Genomic DNA, 21,096 nt, shown 5'->3' on the forward strand with positions numbered 1-21,096 from the left:
GCTCTGTTAAGGCTGCTCTATTCTGGGAACCTGGGAGAGAGCTGTGTCCTCTCTCTTACTCTCGGTCGGCCTACAACTCTAAGATGTACCTTGCACAGGCCCCTCTTTTGAGGCTACACCATGGAAGTGTCCTGTTTCTTCTAACCTCTTTATCTCCAGACCCCTGCATCCTAGAGAGTCTTGTAAAAGCTCTAAATGCCCTTTTCCAGCTGGTGGCAGGTGATGGTGACATTCGACACAGAGTTCTCTTTTTCAGCGTTATACCCATGTATCAGCCCCAACTCATCCTTTGAACCCAGAGTTTCCTGAAGTGAGATTTTGCCAGACCACCTAGAATGTACTGAGCCATTTCATCCTCAGACAGGCCTGGGACCTTAGACGCTTCTGACCCTGAAGGGTCCCCTGACCAAGGCGGACCTGGACTCTGCCACCAAGAGATGTCCACATTTTCTTGGGCTCCCCACAATTCCCAGATCACCACCATTTCTTGGTTTCAACTTGCACAGTGTTTTCTTTGGGGTCGAGATGAGGGGCACAGCAGAGGCCAGTTGGCCACAGCAAACCCTCAATAGCTGCCTTGGCAGAATTCCGCCTTGACACTGGGTCCCGCACCCTCTTGTCCTTTCTTGTGTGCTTGGGAAAGTCCTTTTATTCACATCCCAGTAGACCCGGCCTCTTCCAGTTCCCAGAGGTCCTGGAAGAGGAACCACGGTGTCATGGGAAGCATTTGGACCCAGATAGTCTGGGAAATTGATGAGAAGTGAGTGGGCAGGGATGAGCAGGGGGCAGTGGCCGCAGAGTCCTTGGCCAGGGAAGCTGTTGGACCTTGGCGCCATGGTGCTTGGATTGTCTGCAAGAAGAAAACATTGCTCCCCCTTAATGACTTTACCACCAAAGATGGGTCAGAACTGGGTTGTGGGGAGTCAGTAATTGCTGTCTACATAGCAGGAGATTAGGTGACCCCAGATTCTAATGAAAATGCAAGATGGTCTTCAAAAGGCACAATTAGCAACTGAGGACAGCCTCGGTGACCACGCTGGCCACCATCCTCATTGCACACATGAGGAAACTGAGCCCCTGGAGACCTGACTTGGCACGGCTCTTAGGAGCTGAAGCACAGGACCATCAAGTTCGTCAAGGCCATCTGCGCCACAGGATTCCTTCACTGGGTACCGCACGCCCCCAGCAACCAATGACGAGTGACCGGCACTCAGGGCCTCCCGTTCCTTATCTGTCAGCCCCGAGGCCACAGGACCGCATGATCTTGGCGCTGCCTTCCAGAAACAACATTCCAGGGTGTTCTGTTCCCCTTCCAGCCCGAGACAGCATGGAGTAGCCTGGCCTCCAAGCCAACAGGCAGTTTATCTCCCACAGTTTATTTTGCTGTGGAGCAGAAGTGGGTCAGGATGGTAGACTCTGGGATTCCTGGACTTGTAGGCTCGTGGTTCCTTTCCTTCGATGGGAGAACAGGAAGGAATGGTTTCCCTCCACCTCCCCACTGCCCACCCATGACTCCTACCCCAGAGGCATCCTCAGCCGCTGTACCTAAGAGGCAGAGGAGTGGTTGCAAGGCAGGTCTGTGGAGCTGGATGGTCTGCATTCCTGCCCGGCTGTGCTGCCTGCCTCCTGGAGACCTGGCCTCCTCTTGCCTCTAGGCTCCTCCATCTGTAAGATGCTGATGGTGGTGGCACTCACCTCACAGGGGGCACACAATAAGGGCTGCACAAGTGCCGGGTACCGCTGTGTCCATCACACATACGTTCTACCCACACACAGGACAGGCCCTCACCCTCGTGACCCTGCCCACAGACTGGGCTGCTCACTTTCAGCTGAGGGAGCATCTTACAACCACATTAGCTGGTCTGAACCAGACACTTACAGCTCAAAGCAACACTCAGCCTCCTTGGAGAGAGGACCACCCTGAACCTCCCAGAAAAATGTTTTTCCCCATGTGAAATGAGTCCCATGTAACCACAGTGGGGAGCACAACTGGCTGAGACTTTGATTCACCGCAGGCTCAGTCCCACTTCCCTTCTCCAGAGTCTCCTGGGGCAGATCAGATGTCACATCAGATCTCATCGCATCCCCACCATCACCCTGTTCTCCGGCTCGAGACTCTCAGAGGAAAGAGGAAGATGGAGCATGTGCTGGCGCCAAGATTGCCCTCCCCTCCTCGTCCTGAGGTTCTGGCCCCCTGCCTCACTGTGCGAGCATCCTGTGGGGATGGCGGTGAAACTGGCTGGCTTGGGGCTCTGCTCCTGTACTGCCCCACCCTGCCTGGAAACCGGAATCTCTCATTGCAGAGCTGGGAGGAGCTCTGAGCAATCCCTGATTTTAATTAGGAACGGATGTATCCTGTAAGACTCCGAATTCTCTCTCTCGACACAGACCAAATGCATTCAGGTGGCCAGGCTTGGTCATTTCAGCAAAGGAATGTTACTGTCACAGGACTGAGAAGGACCGTTCCTCTAGTGGCCTTTCAGCACATATCCACTCCAGGAGACAAACAGGACAAGTGGAGACCCACCGGCTTCAGAGTGAAATGGAATTGGAATTAACATGAGCATATACCTTCAAGTCCTCAAATGCTCAAAAAGCAGAATATTTTCTGTCTGTGGGGTGCTGTCATATATGCCCAAATACAGGGCAACCCCCAGAGAACACGACTCTCCCATTTTTCTAGTGAGGTAAATGTAACAAACTGTTTTGGGGTCATCTTAACAGGAAGCAGAACTGTGATCGCTTTTGATGTGAGGGATGGGAATTGACTTGAAAAGGGCCATTGGGACCTTTCTGGAGTGATGGACATATTTTGTCTCTTCAGTGGAGTAGTGGTATGTGGGTGATTTCCTTTGTCAAGATTCATCAGACTTATCAACTGACTACCACCAAATCATGTCGTTGCACACTTAAAATTGTATAAGGATAATACACTATGTTACTCTGCGTTTCACAAAATATACATTGCAGATGTGCATCTTTTGAGACAAATGGATAACGTTGCTAAGCCCCTTTTTTAGCCAGTGGTTTTCAAAGCGTATCGTCTTCATCTAATTTACTTGAATTGCAAAACATTCCGAATCCATGTTTGATGGGAAAACGTTATTGCAAGACACAAATACCCATTTGTGTAACATTATAGCAGTTGTTTTTCTCCTTTGTCTTAGAAGTGATTATTCTTGATATAAGCAACTTATGTTTTGCTTTCTAAAGTAAGCCTTAAAATATTTATCACAACTTACAATTGCACCCTGGGAATAATCACCAAATCTATGTTAAATCTCCTTGCCATTAATTCCCTCTAGTGACCTCGAAAAGCATCCAAAACCAATATTGATCGAGACCATTTCGGGCTGGTCTGCCTTCCCAGATTTTGTGGTTCGAATAAAGCAATCAAAAGAGTACCAAATTATGAGGTATTTTTAACGGACAGTAAGTCTCAAAACCATGAGAGATTTTTAAAGGCAACATACTTTTTTCTAATAGTTAATTTGGGGGAAATAAACCTTCATCTAGTTTTCAGTCATATCTAGTAAATCCTGGCATATGTGTTCAGACCAAAGATAAAACAGATTAATTTAGCAAATTTGGGGGTCTTATAATTCACTGAAGATTAATATTGTTAGCTTAGGTTAGAAGTTTTCATGTAAAAAAAAATTTAAACCAAGCCTTCCTCCTTACCATGAATGAAAAGCTGAAACATTTTTGAATAAATGTAATTACACTGTATTTTTCTCAAGGGTATTAAAGATAGGAAGGTTTAGTTTAAATGGATCATTCTGGATAGAAATTGGATTGTAAACACCGTTCTAAATTATGAATTATTAACTATTAATTTTGCAACTTGACCCTAAGTTATGTCAAGGCTTCAACTACTGGCAGTGTGATATGATGATATATAAAGACTTCATTTTTTTCAAAATCCCTCAATTCAGGATTCAAAAATAGTGTCATCCTTTTTTTTTTTTTTTTTTTAATATACTCTTTAGGCCCGCACCCTTGGCATATGGAGGTTCCCAGACTAGGGGTTAGATCAGAGCTACAGCTGCCAGTCTATGCCATAGCCATAGCAATGCAGGATCTGAGCCATGTCTGCGACCTACACCACAGCTTGGGACAATGCCTGATCCTTAACCCACTGAGCAAGGCCAGGGACCAAACCTGTGTCCTCATGGATGCTAGTCAGATTTGTTTCCGCTGAGCCACTATGGGAACTCCCAATGGTGCTATTCTAAAATTAACATGGAAGACTATACATCGTTGTTTTGATTTGTTTTCTTTTTAAGGTTACTGTTACTCAGCACTGCTTTTCCACTGGCCTTTCAGAAGCTGTCAGAAGCAAAGTCAGCTCAGTCACCAAGAGCTCACTGGGCATATAAACTGCACTGGATGCCCACCCCCCCTTTTTTTTTTGGTAGCAGAGCTCTGGTTTTAAATGACATTATGTGTGATTAATGCTCTAGTAGGAACAGATATGGGGGCCCACAGCAGTCCTTCATGGTTCCCCTGTCCTCTCTAGGGGGTCCACTGAGGGGGTTCACAACACCCTAGGGACTCCATGGAACACAATTTGAAAACCTCTAGCAGTGGACCATGCATGAAGGCTCGATCTCAGAAGATCTGAGTTCAAAACCTGAGCTCTGGTCTGTGTGACCACTGGCAAGTGACTTAACCTGGGTCTCATTTTTCTCATCCAGACAAAGAACACGAATGCCCACCTCAGAGAGTCACTGTAAGGATGTTTTTAAAGTTGATTTTGTTCCTTAAGTCTCACTGTTCCCTGATCACATCTCACTTGTATGTTGAGTGCCATCTCATCTTAATTACTTAATGACTTGGCATCTATTTTTTCATTATTTAGCCTTGTTGATGCTACTACTTCTGTCTTTCAGCTTTTCAGCCACTATTGTTCAGTGGAGAATGGACCAGAGGGAACAGTTGACTTTGGACTCTACACAACCACTTCTCCAATAACAGATTCTAGGCTTGCGATCTTGCAATGGACCACTCTGACAAATTTCTTTTCGTTTTCAGGTGGGCCAAGAGAAAGGAAACTGCTCTTTCCAGAAGAACCCAACTCCCTGCATCATCCCTCAGGAACAAGAAAATATCTTCCATACAATATTTGCTTTTTTCACAAAGTCGGGAAGAAAAGTCTTGGTAAGAATTTGCTTACTGGTTGGGTTCACATGGGTGGTCCTCGCTACGAAGGCAAGTCTGAGATGAGAGGCCAGTTTTCTCTTTGGCATTTATTATTTCCCAAATCTGCTTTTAATCAATTGGCTTAGAAAGTCACAAGGACTGTAGTCAACTCCTATTTTTCAGCCTAAAGTTTCCATCAACGTGTTAAATTCACATTTCAAATTCCATTGGCTGGCAAAGGGAAAACCTTCGCAACCCACCAAGCGCAAAGTAAAACATTTCTCCCACTAGTATGAATCTAATCAAGAATGATGGTTCTTGTACAACCACTTTGTATACCCCAGTTGGGCAGTGTATGCTAAAACTAAGCATATCTGTACCCTGTGACCCAGCCATTCTCCTCCCAGGTATGTCCCCCCCAAAAAATGTGTACATGTATCCTCTGAAAGACATGGGCAAGAAATGTTCATAGCAATCTTATAATAGCCCAAACTGGGAACCGTCCAAATATCCATCACCAGGAGAATGTATAAACAATTGTGGTGTATCCATACACTAGAGTGTTACAAGCAATAAAAAATGGCTACACCAACAACATGAATAAATCTCACAGACATAATACTGAGTGAAAGAAGCTGGAGGCAAAAGGACATATGTTGTAATATTTCACTTCCATGAAGTTCAGAAATAGCAAAACCTCTCAATGGCAATGGAGGGCAAGATAGTGGTTACCTTTAGAGGAATATTGATAGGCACAGACATGAGGGAAACTGCTTAGGTGCTGGACTATCCTACCTCTTGATCTGGTATAAACATATCTAAAAATATATCAAGATGGACCCTTAAGATTTATTCTGTTCGCTATATGTAAGTTATACTTTAATTTTTAAAGAAGTGAAGGTATTGAAGATGGAGTCACATGTTTTTCCAATTACAGGTTCCTAGCTATAATTTGAGTGTTTTCTTGGTTAATGTATGTTTTCCTTTTCACATGTGGTTTCTTGAGTCATGTGACTTCTTAGTCGTTTAATTTGCCCAACCTAAAAAATGGGCATGAAAGTGTATTTATCACATCTTAGGCAGAAATCGCATAATGAAGGAAATACATCTTGTGGTTCAGAACTCATAAGAGGAATGCTTCTGGAGTATGTAAATGTGTTTCTTTTAAAAAACAATTCTTTCTCATTGCACAATTCAATTTTAGGGTACGGTATACCAGTAAGCTTTGACTTGAAGGCATGTTCTGGTGCCCACCAGACAGGAAGTCCCTTGATTGCCCTCTAGTGGCAAGAAGAAATGTTTGCACCTTCCTGTGCAATACCTCTGCCTGGAATCGCCTTAGTCTCCAGAATAAAAGCTCTCGCAACCATCTGCTCTATAAATTGCTGTTCTCTTGTCTTTGTCCTTAATACCATTTGACAGTTCTCTGATTATTCTTCCCAGGACTGTGAAAAACCAGGAATTTCTTGCCTAACACTGCACTGTAACCTTAGTGCACTCACTAAAGAAGAAAGTCGTACTATAGACATTTACATGCTGCTCAACACAGAAATACTGAAGAAGGTAAGGTCTGAGGAACCGCACTCTCAGGGTTCATATAAAGTATTTGACAGCATTCCCTGGCAGCTCAGTGGGTTAAGGATCCAGTGTTGTCGCTGCCGTGGCATAGGTTCAGTCCTTGGCCCTGGGTACTTCTGCATGCCGTGGGCATGGACAGAAAAAAAAAAAAAAAAAAAGCCATTTGAATTGGTTTCCTCAGGAAGAATGCTGCCTTCCCCTTTTAAAACTACCCTGCAGAATTGGTAACTCTGCTGCAGGAGGATGCCAGGGAAACATAGCAGACCCTTGCTATTCAAAGTGTGGTCTGAGAACCAGCAGTACCAACATCACCTTGGGGCTCACTAGAATGGTAGGATCTTGGACTCCACACCAGCCTTATCAAGTCAGCATCCCCATTTGCACAAGTTCCCTATGTGTTTTTTTGCACAGAAGTTTCTCAGAATTTAGCTTACATCAGAATTACCTTTTATTAAAACACAGATTCCTCAGGGTGGAGTCTCAGATTCTGCATTTCTGACAGACTTCCAGGCAATGCCAGTACTAGGAACATTTTCTTTCCTTCTTTCTTGTTTTCTTTCCTTTTTTCTTTTTTCTTTTTTTTTTTTTTTTTTTTTTTTTTTTTGTTGTTGTTGTTGTTGTCTTTTGTCTTTTGTCTTTTTAGGGCTGCACCTGCACCATATGGAGATTCCCAGGCTAGGGGTCGAATCGGAGCTATAGCTGCCAGCCTGCACCACAGCCACAGCAATGCAGGATCCTAGCCATGTCTGCAACCTATACCGCAGCTCATGGCCACACCAGATCCTTAACCCACTGAGCGAGGCAGGGACAGAACTCACATCTTCATGGATACTATTTGGGTTCATTAACCACTGAGCCACAACAGGAACTCCTGGGAACCACATTTTCATTCAGGATTCTCTGTAAGGGGCCATAAATATTTTAGGCTTCATGGGCTCAGCAGTGTCTTATCCCTGCTCAACTCTGACCTTGTATTGTGAAAGCAGCCAAAGACAATACACAAACAAGTGGGTGTGGCTGTGTTCTAATAAAACTTTATTTACAAAAACAAGCAAAGGGCCGAATTTGACCCACAAGTCATAGTTTGCCAACCCCTTATCTAGATGACACCTTGTTTCATAGAATTTCAACTTTTGAATCTCACTTTGTTGTTAAGAGTTTATTAAAAAGTTTATAAAAAATGTCTCAGTCAGTGAATTGATGGCCCTTGAAAACAGTCATACAAATTCACTATGATTTATTTTAACACAAGAGCTGCTATGTAGGAAAGGCTACATCCAACAAGATGCTTTTAAAATAATCACACGCAAAGATAAAATAGGCATGTTAGCCACAGAGATGCTATTTATTTTCCTTTGGGAAAACGAAATGTGTTAGTCCATAGAAACTGTATGAATGAACATCGTTAGAAAAGTCATTCCAGTGTTATTTTTAAAAAATTAGACAAGGCAGTAACATATTGGCCTGATACGTCACAGGTCCAAGGGGATATGAGATGTTTTACCCACTCTCCATCTCTGGCTGGTGTAGCCCCTACACCATGAAGAGCTGTGAACAGTTCTGTTTTCCCTTGGTTCTTTGAAGGGAAACTTGTTTGGGGCAAATTGGAGTTCACACGGCAGTGCTTCCCTTTTGCACCTCTCTCTCTAAAAAGACAGTGTTGGTGTTCCTGCCATTGCACAGTGGGTTAAAAATCTCACTGCAGCCACTTGAGTCCCTGCAGTGGAGGTGCAAATTCTATCCCCAGCCTGGCACAGTGCATTAAAGAGCCAGTGTTGCTGCAGCTGTGGCACAGGTTGCAGCTGTGGCTTGGATTCAGGATTCAGTCCCTGGCCCGGGAACTTTCATATGCTGTGGGTGCAGCCATAAAAAATTTTTTTAAAATAAAAATATATAGGACAGTGTTGGAGTCCCTCTTGTGGTGCAGCAGGTTAAGGATCTGGTGTTGTCGCAGAGCAGCTGGGGTCACTGCCCTGGCACAGGTTGCATCCCTGGCCCCGGAACTTACTCATGCCTGGGCATGGCCAAAAAGGAAGAAAAAAAAAAGCACAGTGTTGGGAGAGGACCAGGTGTGAACTAGAGCACCTCTGGCCACCCTTTAAGTCCAGAATGTCGCATCACGGGAAGTGTCTTCCTGGCCTGGGTCCCCAGGTCAGGTTGAGAGACTGCGATTCTATATACTTTCCTGTCCTGTGCATCTCCTGACAAATGGCCCTAGTGGCAGTTTTATTCCCTCTGCCACACTTGCCACTGTTGACAGACCCTGATATGGCACTGATGGTGATAAGCCATTCTGATTTCCCCTTCACCCTCAACCCAGACGGCTGCTGCCTGCTCTTCAGTCATCGACACTTCATTTAATCACAGCGCCTTAAGCCTGCCTTGTCCCCAGCTCTGCCCTGGTCTTCTGTGTCTCCCTCTTTCAGTGATCAATGATGATCCTTTACCAAAGAACACTTTCCACGGACCACTGTGCCCTTGGGCCATCCAGCCCAGTCTATACCCCAATTCAGTAGGGAGCCATGGGATGTCATATGTGGGTGTTAAAGGACCAGTCTCCCTGCATGGGCCCTTCCAGCAGAAATTCCAGGTGTGGAGCAAAGTCTCTGTGGGTCTCCCGAAGCCAGCCACACCTCTCTGGGGGCTCCAGGAGCCCTCCTGCCCCCCCCCCCCCCGCAAGGATATGGGGCATCACTAGCCTTGCAGTTCTCCTGGACTTTTGTTTATTTTCCTTTGACCTGAAGGTCTGGCCCCAGACAAGGGAATCTGAGGTTTTATCATTTGGACCTTACCAAGTTTTCATTCGAAATGTAGGATCTGAGTGTTTTTCATTATCAGGGGATTCCGATTTCTTTCAAAGTGTTTGTTTTCTGCACCCACTAGAGGCCCGTTGTGTGCCAGGCTCTTCATCTGCTCAGCCTTTAACTTTGACAGCTATCATCATCATGTTGTTATTATTGTCATTAGCCGCATCCAAGATGATATGATGATGATGATGATGATCTAGATTGAAAATACAGGAGATCCTGACACATAAAACCACAAATCCACCAAACTGTTCAACTGGTAAAAGAGTGTTGTGTACAGAATTATTTACTGCTTAGCGTGAGCTGACTGGAGCAGTTCCCTTGAATGACGGGCTTCCCAGAAGCCCTTCATGTGTGTTCTGTTGCTGTTTTATTTAAGTCATTTGTGTATTTATTTTTCTCCTTTTTTAAGGCCACACCCATGACATATGGAAGTTCCCAAGTTAGGGGTTGAATCCTGGCTATAGCTGCCAGCCTACATCACAGCCACAGCAACATGGGATCCAAGCTGCATCTGCGACCTACTTGACAGCTCACAGCAACACCAGAGTCCTAACCCACTGAGCGAGGCCAGAGATCAAATCTGTATCCTTACGGATCCAAGTCAGGGTTGTTACCACTGAGCCACAATGAGGACTCCTATTGCTGTTTTATTAAAAGATAATAATTAGTGCACAATTCCCAGATCAGGTCCACAGGGTGGCATCCCCATGTGTCCTCCCAGGAAGGTTTTTGTGGTTTCCTTGGAAGAGATGAGCTGATCCCCTCGGAAGAGTTTTCTATAGAGAGAGTCCCCTGCTTTCATTTTGGAGGGTGGGTTTAACCAGAAGTGGGTTCAGAGCCAGCATGGGCTATGGACCTCTTAGCATGGCAGGCGAGCTGAGTGACCGTGGGTGGGTACGTGAGCCCAACCAACGCCCTGACATGGTCATGCCACTCAAGGCCTAGGCACACAGAAAAGAGAGCCAGCACCCTCTGGCTTTGCCAATGAGCTAGACAATGATGTTAGTTTTTGGCATCTCTTTCCCTGGCATTTACTTCTCTCAAGGGAGACTTTACCTTCTCATGGAAGAGCCAGTATTGCCATGACAAATTTACGAGGGTGAAAAATTCACAAAGATGATTTACTTCCAGAGGAAAAAGTAACTGATTTTCCAATAACAATGGAGACACCGCAAGTCTAGATATTATAGGATGGGGATCAGAGCAAAGTTCATGTGTGTAAGACCCTGGTTGGGAAGGGTTCACGTCGAAAGTGAATAGTTCTTACTCATTCTGTACCAGCTGATGTTCTTGTCTCTTACTTAGGACTAGGGGGTTCTTGAAGGTCCTGGGTGCTGGCTGTCTGCCCTCTGTTTCCACGACAGGAGCCGGCCTGCCTCTCCCTCCATAGCCAGTGCAGCCCCTCTGGACCACTGGCTGGACATTCTGGCTCTTTCCCTAAGCCTTGGTTTTGCCAACCCCTGTGTTTTTCCACACTCCTCCTCCATCCCTGCCTTGGAGCCATTCTCTTATTATCTGGATCGGTGGCCTTGCACCGGAGCCCACACCAAGGCTTCCCACTCTGCTCTGGCTGCTGGGCTCTTCCCGAGTCTTCCCTTTCCACTGCCACCCGGGCCCCTTTTCCTCAGATCATCACCTAATTATAAGCCAGATCCTTCTCCCTCTCTCATCTCGCCACCAGCTTAAATGGCTTTGAGCCCCAAAAGTAGCTGCATTTAAGAGCAAAGAAAGAGTTAAGAGGAACTCTTGTGAAGCATTTGAGGTTTGTGGTCAAGGCGGGAAGATGCTTGAGCAATGTAAATCAAATGCCTTCGATGGAATGCCAGGCCCTGATTTGTTGTACACAATTAAACAGCTTCATTTATTCTCTACTCTTTGTGAAGATGTCAATACCAAGACCCAAATATCTGGCTTTTACCCCTTGGCAACCGCAGCACACAAGCCTGCGTGTGTTGATGACTCGGCCAAACTCCAGGGCTTTTCAGCATCTGCCGTGTTAGGAAAGAATCCTCCAGAGAGAGGCTGGAAATCTGTTCCGTGATAAAAGATTTTTGTCCGGTCCCCATGGCATCTTAGCCTTTCAGTTCTGCCTGGGACCTGGAGGCCCGGCCATGGCAATGGGCAGACCTTACAGGGAGGCGTGTCGTTTCTTCCACAGGACAGTTCCTCTGTCATCCAGTTCATGACCCGTGCCAAGGTGAAGGTGGACCCTGCCCAAAGGGTGGTGGAGATGGCAAGTGGGAACCCGGAGGAGATGACGGTGAGTTAGCCCTCCTGTGGGCAGTGGGGGAAGCTGGGTGGCTTGGGTGGTTTGGCACTGGAATTGGAGGGTAAAGACTCTGAGCCAGGATGTCAGCTTTGTGGTCCACCGAGACCTTGTCTGCCCTGGCTACCAGGCCCCCCAGGGAGAACTTCTGCGGTCAGCCCCAGTTGGGACAACATTGTTCTCGAGGACACTGTTGTTATGTGAACGCTCCCCGTGGTGACCAGCCAAAGGAAAAACTGTCTGGAAGTGCCCTTGACAGGGCTTGGGTTTCCACTCTGAAGCCAAGACTATTTTTATCGTTCTCAGACCTTTCCCTGAAACCTCATCAGCCTTCCCCATCACATTACTCCATGGATAAACACTGGGTGTTTCAAAAACAAGTTGTTTGAGTAACTTAAAGGGGCCACATCCTAGTTGCCAGGTCCTTGAATCTTCTCTCTTGTTCTCTGTATAACTCTGTATCCTCTGTCAAGTGCAGTGGGCAAGCGGACCTCAGGATGTGGGAGGTGCAGCAGCTGGGAGCTTGGATGTGGGAGAGGCTGGTGGCAAGGAGGGTCCTGAGCATTTGGCTGCCTTTTATTATCTTTCAAGCCCTGAAGAGCAGGCTTATCCTTTGACACCCAGACTCAGGGTCTAGGCACACAGGAGAGAGCCAGCAGCCTCGAACTGGCTTTGTCAATGAGCTAGACAATGATGCTAGGTTTTGGCATGGCCTCCCCTGGCGTTCACTTCTCTCAGGGGACACTTCACCCTCTCATGGAAGAGCCAGGATTGCCGCGACAAATTTACACCAAGTGTTGATTGGTTTTCCAATAACGATGGAGCCACCACAATCTAGATGTTAGAGTGGGGATTGGAGAAAGGTCACACTTCTAACACCCTGGCTGGGAAGGGTTCATGTAGAAAATAAATCTGCCACCTTCATGAACCCTCACTTCTAAGCAAGAGACAAGATCAACTGGTATGGAATGAATAGGAATCTGGGCTTAGGATGAAGAGGTCAAAGCTGCCCCAGGGCGTGGGCATTCCATGCCTGTCCTCACATCAGGAAACTGTCCACACAGCCTTTTTTTTTTTTCTTTTTGGGGCCATACTCACGGTATATGGAGGCTCCCAGGCTAGGGGTCGAATCAGAGCTGTAGCTGCCAGCCTACACCACAGCCACAGCAACGCCAGATCTGAGCTGCATCTGCGACCTACACCACAGCTCATGGCCATGCCCGATCCTCAACCCACTGAGCAAGGCCAGCGATCAAACCCACAACCTCATGGTCCCTAGTCGGATTCGTTTCCGTTGCACCATGATGGGAACGCCATCATTTCTTTTTTAATTTTTAAAATTCTTTATTTTTTATTGAAGTATCGTTGATTAACAATGCTGTGTCAATTTCTGCTGTACAGCAAAATGATTCAGTTATACATATATATACACACACATTCTTTTTAAACATTCTTTTCCATTAAGGTTTATCATAGGACACTGAATATAGTTCTCTGCTATGCAGTAGGACCTTATTGATTTCCCCCTCTGTGTATATAGTAGCTTATGTCCGCTAACCCCAACCTCCCACTCCATCCCTCTCCCAGCCCCTCCCCCTTGGCAACCACAAGTTTGTTGCCCTGAGTCCACACAGTCATTTTAATAACAGACACTTAACAGGATGAAATGGAATCGCACTGGGATCCTTCATCCCTAGGGTCAACGCTTCTGGCAAATCACGTATTTGCAGTTGGCTCTTGCCTTGTCCGTCCTCTCAGCCTTTCGGCCATTTAACGGCTAATCCAGACCCTCACCTGGAAGGTAAAGGAGAATGAGGATTCACTGATCCTTGTCAAAGCTCTGGCTTAAAAGTTTTAGAGAGGGAGTTCCCTGGCGAGGTAGTGGTTAGGACTCAACGCTTTCACCTCTGCGGCCCGACTTTGACCCCTGGTCTGGGAACTGAGATCCCACATCAAGCCACTATACGCCATGGCCCCCTTCCCAAAAGAAAAAGTTTTTATAAGATGAAATACATGCCTTACATGAAAGGTTTGGAACGTTCTGGTAGAACGCAGTGTTCCCATTTAAGAGCTAACAAGTAATTAACAGATTTCCTACAGGTGGAATCCCTTGTGTAGATGAAAAAAGACCGCTGGCGTATTGCCTCTGATTAGAACACTGAGCTGTGGGATCCAGGAAGATGTTGCCTCACATCCCGTTGTTGGATTCTGAGTCACTAGTACGCCCCCCAAATACCACTTCCATTCGTTACTGTTCCATGTTGAGCACTCTGGTGATTTTTTTTTTTTTTTTAATCAAGAGTTCTTTGGAAGAAGCTCTCCTTTTCAACTGATTTCTTTCCTGTACTCCTAAGACCAAAGCAGCACCGATCGGAACCCCACAAGGGCCACCCCCACCCCTGTCTCCTTTCTTTCCATGATGTTGTCGTTCACCCCGTGAGCGAAGATGCAGTGCTCCAGTCTGTTGTCAACTTTCCTGGCAGGAAAAGAAAAAATCTTTTCTGAGCAGGAAGGTTTGCCTTTTCAGGCAAACGCATTCTTCCCGGCATGATTCTTCTGAATGGCTGACGCTCTGTCGTTCATTGGAAGGGAAATTTCCATAGAGGCTGGCCACCAAACTGAAATTGGGCAAAATCTCGCACAAGATTTGGGATCAGGCACCACATCTGTATGGCCTTAGAATGAACAGGATGTGTTCTTGCAGCTGGTAACCAGCAGGGTATGGGTGAGAAGAGGAAAGCAGTCCGGTTTTTAACCACATCAAGTGGGCATGGTGATAACGTCAGTGGAGAGGGAAATCGAATAATTTTCCTGTGATTCTTTGTGTTTTTTATTTGTATGCCATGGTGTGAGGAATGCTTTACAGAGAGTATGGGTGAATACCTAGAAATATGAACTAGATATCTGAGGTGTTTTCCTTGATTATTAAAAAATACATCCCAGGACTTCCCTGGTGGCTCAGTGGGTTAAGAATCTGGCGTTGTCACTGCTCTAGCTTGGGTCGCTGCTGTGGTGTGGGTTCAATCCCTGGCCCAGGAACTTCTGCCTGCCATGGGTATGGCTGGAAAAAAAAAAATTGCATTCAGGGAGTTTCCGCTGTGGCACAGTGGGATCCACAGTGTCTCTGTAGCAGCAGGAACATGGGTTTGATCCCCAAACGGTGCATTGTTAAGGATGCCATGTTTCCACAGCTGTGGCATAGGTTGCAACTCTGGCTTGAATTTGCTCCCTAGTCCAGTGACTCCATATGCCGTGGAATGGCCAAAAAAGAAAAAATATATATATACATTCAAGGTGCCCTCCCCAGCTGGTGTTTACCATCCATCCAAGACCCATCACACCAGCTTACCTGGCTTTGTACAGACCCAAACCTGAGAATTCTGCATGATATCCGTAACCACCTTCATTGCTGATTATGCCAATAATATGTTGAATTTCCTATCCCTGTTCAACCCAACCCTTCTTACTTTTCCAAGAGCCACTAATGAGGCTAGAAACGACCCCAGGGCAAACCAAGAATCTACAGCACCAGCTCAGAGAGCCACCACCCCAGACTCCCTTCTCAGGCTGAATGAGAAGCTTGTATGTGTTACAGAGTGCACCTATTTTCTTGATATTTTATTTTATTTTTTTTATCTTTTTGCTATTTTTTGGGGCCACTCCCGTGGCACATGGAGGTTCCCAGGCTAGGGGTCTAATCGGAGCTGTAGCCACTGGCCTATGCCAGAGCCACAGCAACGCGTGATCTGAGCCGCGTCTGCAACCTACACCACAGCCCACGGCAACGCCGGATCGTTAACCCACTGAGCAAGGGCAGGAATCGAACCCACAACCTCATGGTTCCTAGTCGGATTCGTTAACCACTGCGCCAAGACGGGAACTCCTTCTTGATATTTTAAAAGAGAAGAACATGTGCTGAACATGGAAATCCACAGATGAATTAGTAAGTCATTGCCATGAGGCATGTGTTCCAGGCCCAAATTCTCGGTGCCAGCAGGAGAGACTGACCCCCATCTTATTTTGGCAGAATCAAAATGGATTAGGAAGATATCAAGCAGCTCTCAGAACTGCTAGGAAGCCTGGAGAACCTGACGGGGGGTGTGAGAAACCTGCGGGGTTCAGACCACAGGCTGGGTCAGGGCCCAGGAAGAACCTGATGTGGGACCCTGGACACAGCTTCCCTGGCTTCTCACGGCTCATGCTCAGTATTTATTGGGAGCTTGCAGTGAGCCAGGTGATTATTAGGTATTGGGGATGCAACAGGGTACAGAATAGCCTTGGTCCCTGCCTTCCCAGAGCTGATGGAGAGGGTGACAGAACATAAGGAAATAGACTCAAATCAAGGTGCATTCCAGAGAAGTAACCTGCTTTAGGTTGAGGAGAATCTGAAGGAATGCTGCTCCAAGGAGGCTGAGATTAGAGAGTGAGGAGGAATTAGCTGGCCAAGCACAGGGGCAAGTGTCCTAAGAGGAGGGAGAACTGTCTGAAGACAGCCTGGCATGTTCAAGGCTGAAAGACCTGTGTAGCAGGAACCTGGTGAGCAGTGAAGAAGACATCCACGATGGGAGCCGAGGGTGAGCTTTCAGGGGCCCCAGCCTTGCTTGATTCTGTGGAAACTCAGCACAGACGACACTCAGGGTTCGTTCTGCCTTGACGTGAGGGGGCTGGGCTTTCTCGCTCCAGTACATGTCACTTAGTGGCTGGGGGCTGACCGGGGGGTATATCCCTCCCCGCGTGCCCCGGGGGAAGGTGGCCTCTGACAGTGCCCTCCACTAGAAGTGAACGCATGAAAAGGGGAGGTGAACATCGCAAACGGGCTAGAGGAACCTGAGAGCTCTGGCAGAGACCAGCAGGGTAGGACCCAGATGGCAAGCCTCCAGGCAAACATCAGCATCTTGGCTCGGCCTGTCTTCTGTGTCCCCCATTACACCTATTGATTTCCTTCTTTGAGATTCGTGATGTGCTGGGTATTTGACGTGATTAGTGCCGATCACTCTCACATCACCCTTGAGAACAAGATGTCATTACTCCCATTTTCTGATGAGGAAATTAACCCCCCCCCCCACCAGGTGAAGGGACCTACCAGCGCCTTGATGCCGCAGCTCAGCAGTGGAAGAGCCGGGTCTGGCGCAGGGCCGCCTGTATGCAAGCCCAAATCTCCCTCAGTCCTCTGCTCCTCTGGCCCTTGCTGCCCTGTGGCCCTGGCCCACACACGGTGGGAGCACTGCTCGGGCAGATGGTAGGAAAGGCGGTCTCGGGTGGTAAACAGCTGGCCCTTCGTCTTCGGAGTGACCTTTGGCTCCGGTGACCTCAGAAGCACATCATGTTCTGACTTCGTGGTCTGTCGGTTCTGGATCGCTTTCTACTGTGGCCTGGTCCCTAACTAGATGCAAGCTACTCATCAAGAGAATCAGCACTCATCCAGGGCCTCGTTGCCTGTGGTCCAGGAGCTACATCCCCTTCCCTTTAAAGAACAGGAGTGATAGGAATCAAATCTCTCAGCGCCGGGTCTGGCACGCAGTAAGTTCTCAGCAAGTGTGACCCGTTATTAACAACAAAGCAGTTAATTAGCACCGGCCCAGCTCATTCCTCTGCAGATTCTAACAGAGCAAGGAATTCCTGAACGCTGGCACCTGGCAGCCAGGGGCACGTTTGACGTCTTTGTTTATTACACCGCAGACTTAGGACGTGCATCTTTTGCCAAACGCAGTTTATTTTCTGTTCGCTCCTGTCATCTCCAGGCTCCCCGGGGCCGGTACGCTTTCTGAAGGCTCTGGTCTGAGAGCAGTTGAGGATGTGGTTCTGCTGAGAACACTTCCTGCAGCCCCCACAATCCTGTCTCCCTGCCTCTCCCCCACCGGCTCTTCCATATAATTAGAAGCAGGTGAATATGTCCTTTCATGGTCCCAGATGTTCTTCTTGTCCCACTTTTTATTTTACATAAATTCCTCCCTGCTGTAAGACCTGTGTGTGCTGTTGCTTGTGGCAAGCATCTTGCCCTTTTGATTGTCCTTCAGCCAGCCGGGCCTGGGGCTGAACCTCCCCTCAGCTGCTGCTGACACTGAGCTGTCCCTTCAGCCCTGGACACCCTGCTTCCAGCCAGGCCTGGGCCAGCTGTACCCCACTGTGGTCATGTTCTCAGGTCATTTGGAGACCTGAGCATGTCCAGCCATGCCACTGGGCATATTTACAGTGGTTAGAACGTAAAAGTTTCCAGATCAGACAAGTGAGTGGAGTGCTGTGGTTCAGGGTTGCCAGCTGCCTCAGACTGGAAGTTGGCTCCTGGGGTTCCCCGATGCTGGCTTGCCAACCTCAGGTGCATTCAAGTTTACAGCCACAGGCAGGATGCCCAGCGTGTGGGCCTGCCATCACCCCAGCTGGCTGCCTGTCCTCCTCAAAGAGTCCGTTCAGGCACATTCTCGTGCTCCTCGGTTCTCTTTATGTTGTACTAGTTAACGTCCGACACACGAGCCCTCCAGCTTTCGTCCATGGCTGGGCCATCATTTAGCCCCTCACTGATCCGAACTTCTGTCTGCCCCATCTCTCAGCCTCCTACCACCCTGTCAAACCAGCAGACTCCCCTCAGCCTCAAACTTTTTCTCCTTTCTCATCACCTCCTTTCTCTCAGGGAGTGTGGATCTCCCCTGGGGAAACCACTTTCCCTGCAACCCTTTTCCTGGGCCTGTTTGTTCCTTGAACCCCCCACAAAAAGTTCTTCCTTCTAATCTGTATTCATATTAACCAGAATGTTCTTTGCAAAATGCAAACCATGTCAATCGCCTGGTTAAGACCTTTCATTGGCTTCCCATGCCTCTTAAGATAAAGTTTATATTCTTTTTTTTTTAAGGTTTAATTCTACAGAAGTACCTTTAATGACATATTTAAATCATCCCTTATCTTTCCTATACCTATTAATAATTTTATTTTCTCTGATAACTTTATGAATTAATCTGAGGATTCTGAGGGATTATTTAGAAGGCGTTTTCAAAGCTGTGCATCCAGAAGATAAAAGAAGTACTGCATTACTTTTTGGAATAATTTTTCTCTCTAAGGAAATAGAGAAGAAGAATCAAAAGCTTGGATTTCAGTGTGTTATGAAAAGAAAAATAACTTAATAAGCTAAATTATTTAGGACTTAGAAATTAAGTTCAAGGAGTTCCCATTGTGGCTCAGTGGGTTAAGAACCTGGCATAGTGTCCCTGAGGATTCAGGTTCGATCCCTGTCCTCATTTAGTGGGTTAAGGGTCTGGCATTACCAGCAGTTCACCTGGGAACTTCCGTATGCCACAGGTGTGGCCATAAAAAGAAAAAAAGAGAAATTAAGTTCAAAATAAGCACAGGTTTGGTTTGATAGTGCTGGCCATCTAAAAGATAGATGGGGGTGTTCCTGTCATGGCTCAGTGGTTAACGAATCCGACTAGGAACCATGAGGTTACGGGTTCGATCCCTGCCCTTGCTTAGTGGGTTAAGGATCCCGTGTTGCCGTGAGCTGTGGTGTAGGTCGCAGACTCGGCTTGGATCCCACGTTGCTGTGGCTCTGGTATAGGCCAGCGGCTACAGCTCCAATTCAACCCCTAGCCTGGGAACCTCCATATGCCACAGGAGCAGCCCAAGAAATGGCAAAATGACAAAATAATAATAATAATAATAATAGTAATAATAATAATAGATGGAGCCAGTTTTCAGATGGAAGCCACATGCATCTTTAAGATAAAGGATATAATTCTCAACACAGCCTCCAGCCCTTTCCATCTCTCCAGCTTCATCTTGAACAACTTCCATTGGCTTTTTGCTCATTCCATTTGCTCCAACCTCACTGTCTGCTGGCAGCTGTCAGCCCTGCCAAGCTCACTTCTGCCACAGGGGTTTTGCACATGCTGCTCCCTCTTGGATTGTTGTTCTCTCCCCCCCTTTGACTAGTTAACTTCTGCTTATCCTTGAACTCTCAGCTCAAGCAGTTCCTCAAAAAACTCTTTCTGACTGCGATACTTATCTCAGAGTCTTTTATAAACATGAACCTCTCCTTTGGAGCACTTTCTAAAGTTATAATTTTGCATTGATGTATCTACCTGGCCAGTATTTTCTACAAGCTGGAAGCTCCATGAGGGCAAAGACCACCTGTTTTATTCATCAATGGATCCCCACAATGCCTGGCACATAGTAGGTCCTGTACACACATTTGTTGACTGGATGAATGAATGAGTGGAGGACGAACAAATAGATGGATGAGTGAATGGATGGCCAGGACTATCCCCAAAGAAATAACATTCTCGGATGTATTTTTGAAGTAAAGAAAAGAGAAGCACACTCAGCAACTCCAGCTTCAGATCCCGTCCTCTCTTTTGTTGAGACTGAATCATATGCATACTTAATCAAATGCTCTGGCAGAAAGGACACTGAATTGATTAAAGTGTACATTCAGGAGTCATATAATGAATCACTGCCTTGGTTTAGGTGATGGGAGAGTGTGCATTCAAACCCTTGTTCTATAAGAATTCGTAGTTCACTGGAGTCTGTGGACAGGAAGGTACATCATTATCTTACAGAGTGAGAGGGACTTGGAACCGAGATGATAAAGTGCTCCACGGTGGTTTTAAAACTAAGCTTTGTGTTGGTGGTCAGTGGTAATGAACCCAGCTATTATTCATGAGGACCTGGGTTCGATCTCTGGCCTCACTCACTGGATCTGGCATTGCTGTGGCTCTGGCGAAGGCCAGCGGCTACAGCTCCAATTGGACCTCTAGCCTGGGAGCCTCCATATGCCGCAGGTGAGGCCCTAAAAAGCAAACAAACTAAGCTTTGTGGAAGTCGTGGGTTGTCTTGAGTTGGGTTCAGAGGCTGCTGGGACTGAGTTAGAAGGGACTGGCTTGGGATGCAGTGCTGATCAGTCAAGGCTCCGGCTGCTCACCTTCCTCATAAGCTGAGAATTTCCATTTTATTTATGTTTTATACATCAGGGTGCTATTGCAGGCTTTCTCTAAGAGAGGTTGAAAATTGCCATTTCTAGAAGTTCAGATAATGATTAGTTCTGCTGAAAAGAGCAGAGTAGGTCAGTCTTTTTGTAACAGAAGACATGGGAGCAGAGTCTTTGCTTATAATTTTTTTTAACATGACCTTAACATGTCCGTTAAACGAAGTTCCCATGGTGGCTTAGTGGTAACAAATTCAACTAGTATCCATGAGGACACGGGTTTGATCCCTGGCCTTTCTTAGTGGATTAACGATCTGGTGTTGCTGTGAGCTGTGGTGTAGGTTGCAGACACAGCTCGGATCTGGCGTTGCTATGACCTGATGTAGGCC

General features: G+C 46.8%; 1 protein-coding gene across 6 annotated transcripts in view; it reads left to right on the forward strand.

Moving 5' to 3' along the window:
- The window catches only part of ITGA9 (integrin subunit alpha 9), a 354,847-nt gene that overhangs the window by 311,047 nt on the left and 22,704 nt on the right, over positions 1-21,096 (forward strand). For 3 of the 6 annotated variants that reach the window (XM_021071658.2, XM_084987749.1, XM_084987748.1), the window contains exons 24-26: positions 5,035-5,160; positions 6,586-6,705; positions 11,689-11,790. In XM_021071658.2, coding sequence (XP_020927317.1) covers positions 5,035-5,160; positions 6,586-6,705; positions 11,689-11,790 — 348 coding nt within the window. Of the gene's footprint in view, positions 1-5,034; positions 5,161-6,346; positions 6,706-11,688; positions 11,791-21,096 lie in introns of all 6 variants that reach the window. The other 3 variants (XM_021071659.2, XM_084987750.1, XR_014822712.1) reach the window with 2 other exon arrangements.

This window comes from Sus scrofa, chromosome 13, assembly GCF_054392235.1.
Source record: "Sus scrofa isolate SSC_HxYL_T2T_F1_AM1 chromosome 13, Sscrofa_HxYL_maternal_Yorkshire_Landrace_v2.0, whole genome shotgun sequence".
Lineage (NCBI taxonomy): Eukaryota > Metazoa > Chordata > Mammalia > Artiodactyla > Suidae > Sus > Sus scrofa.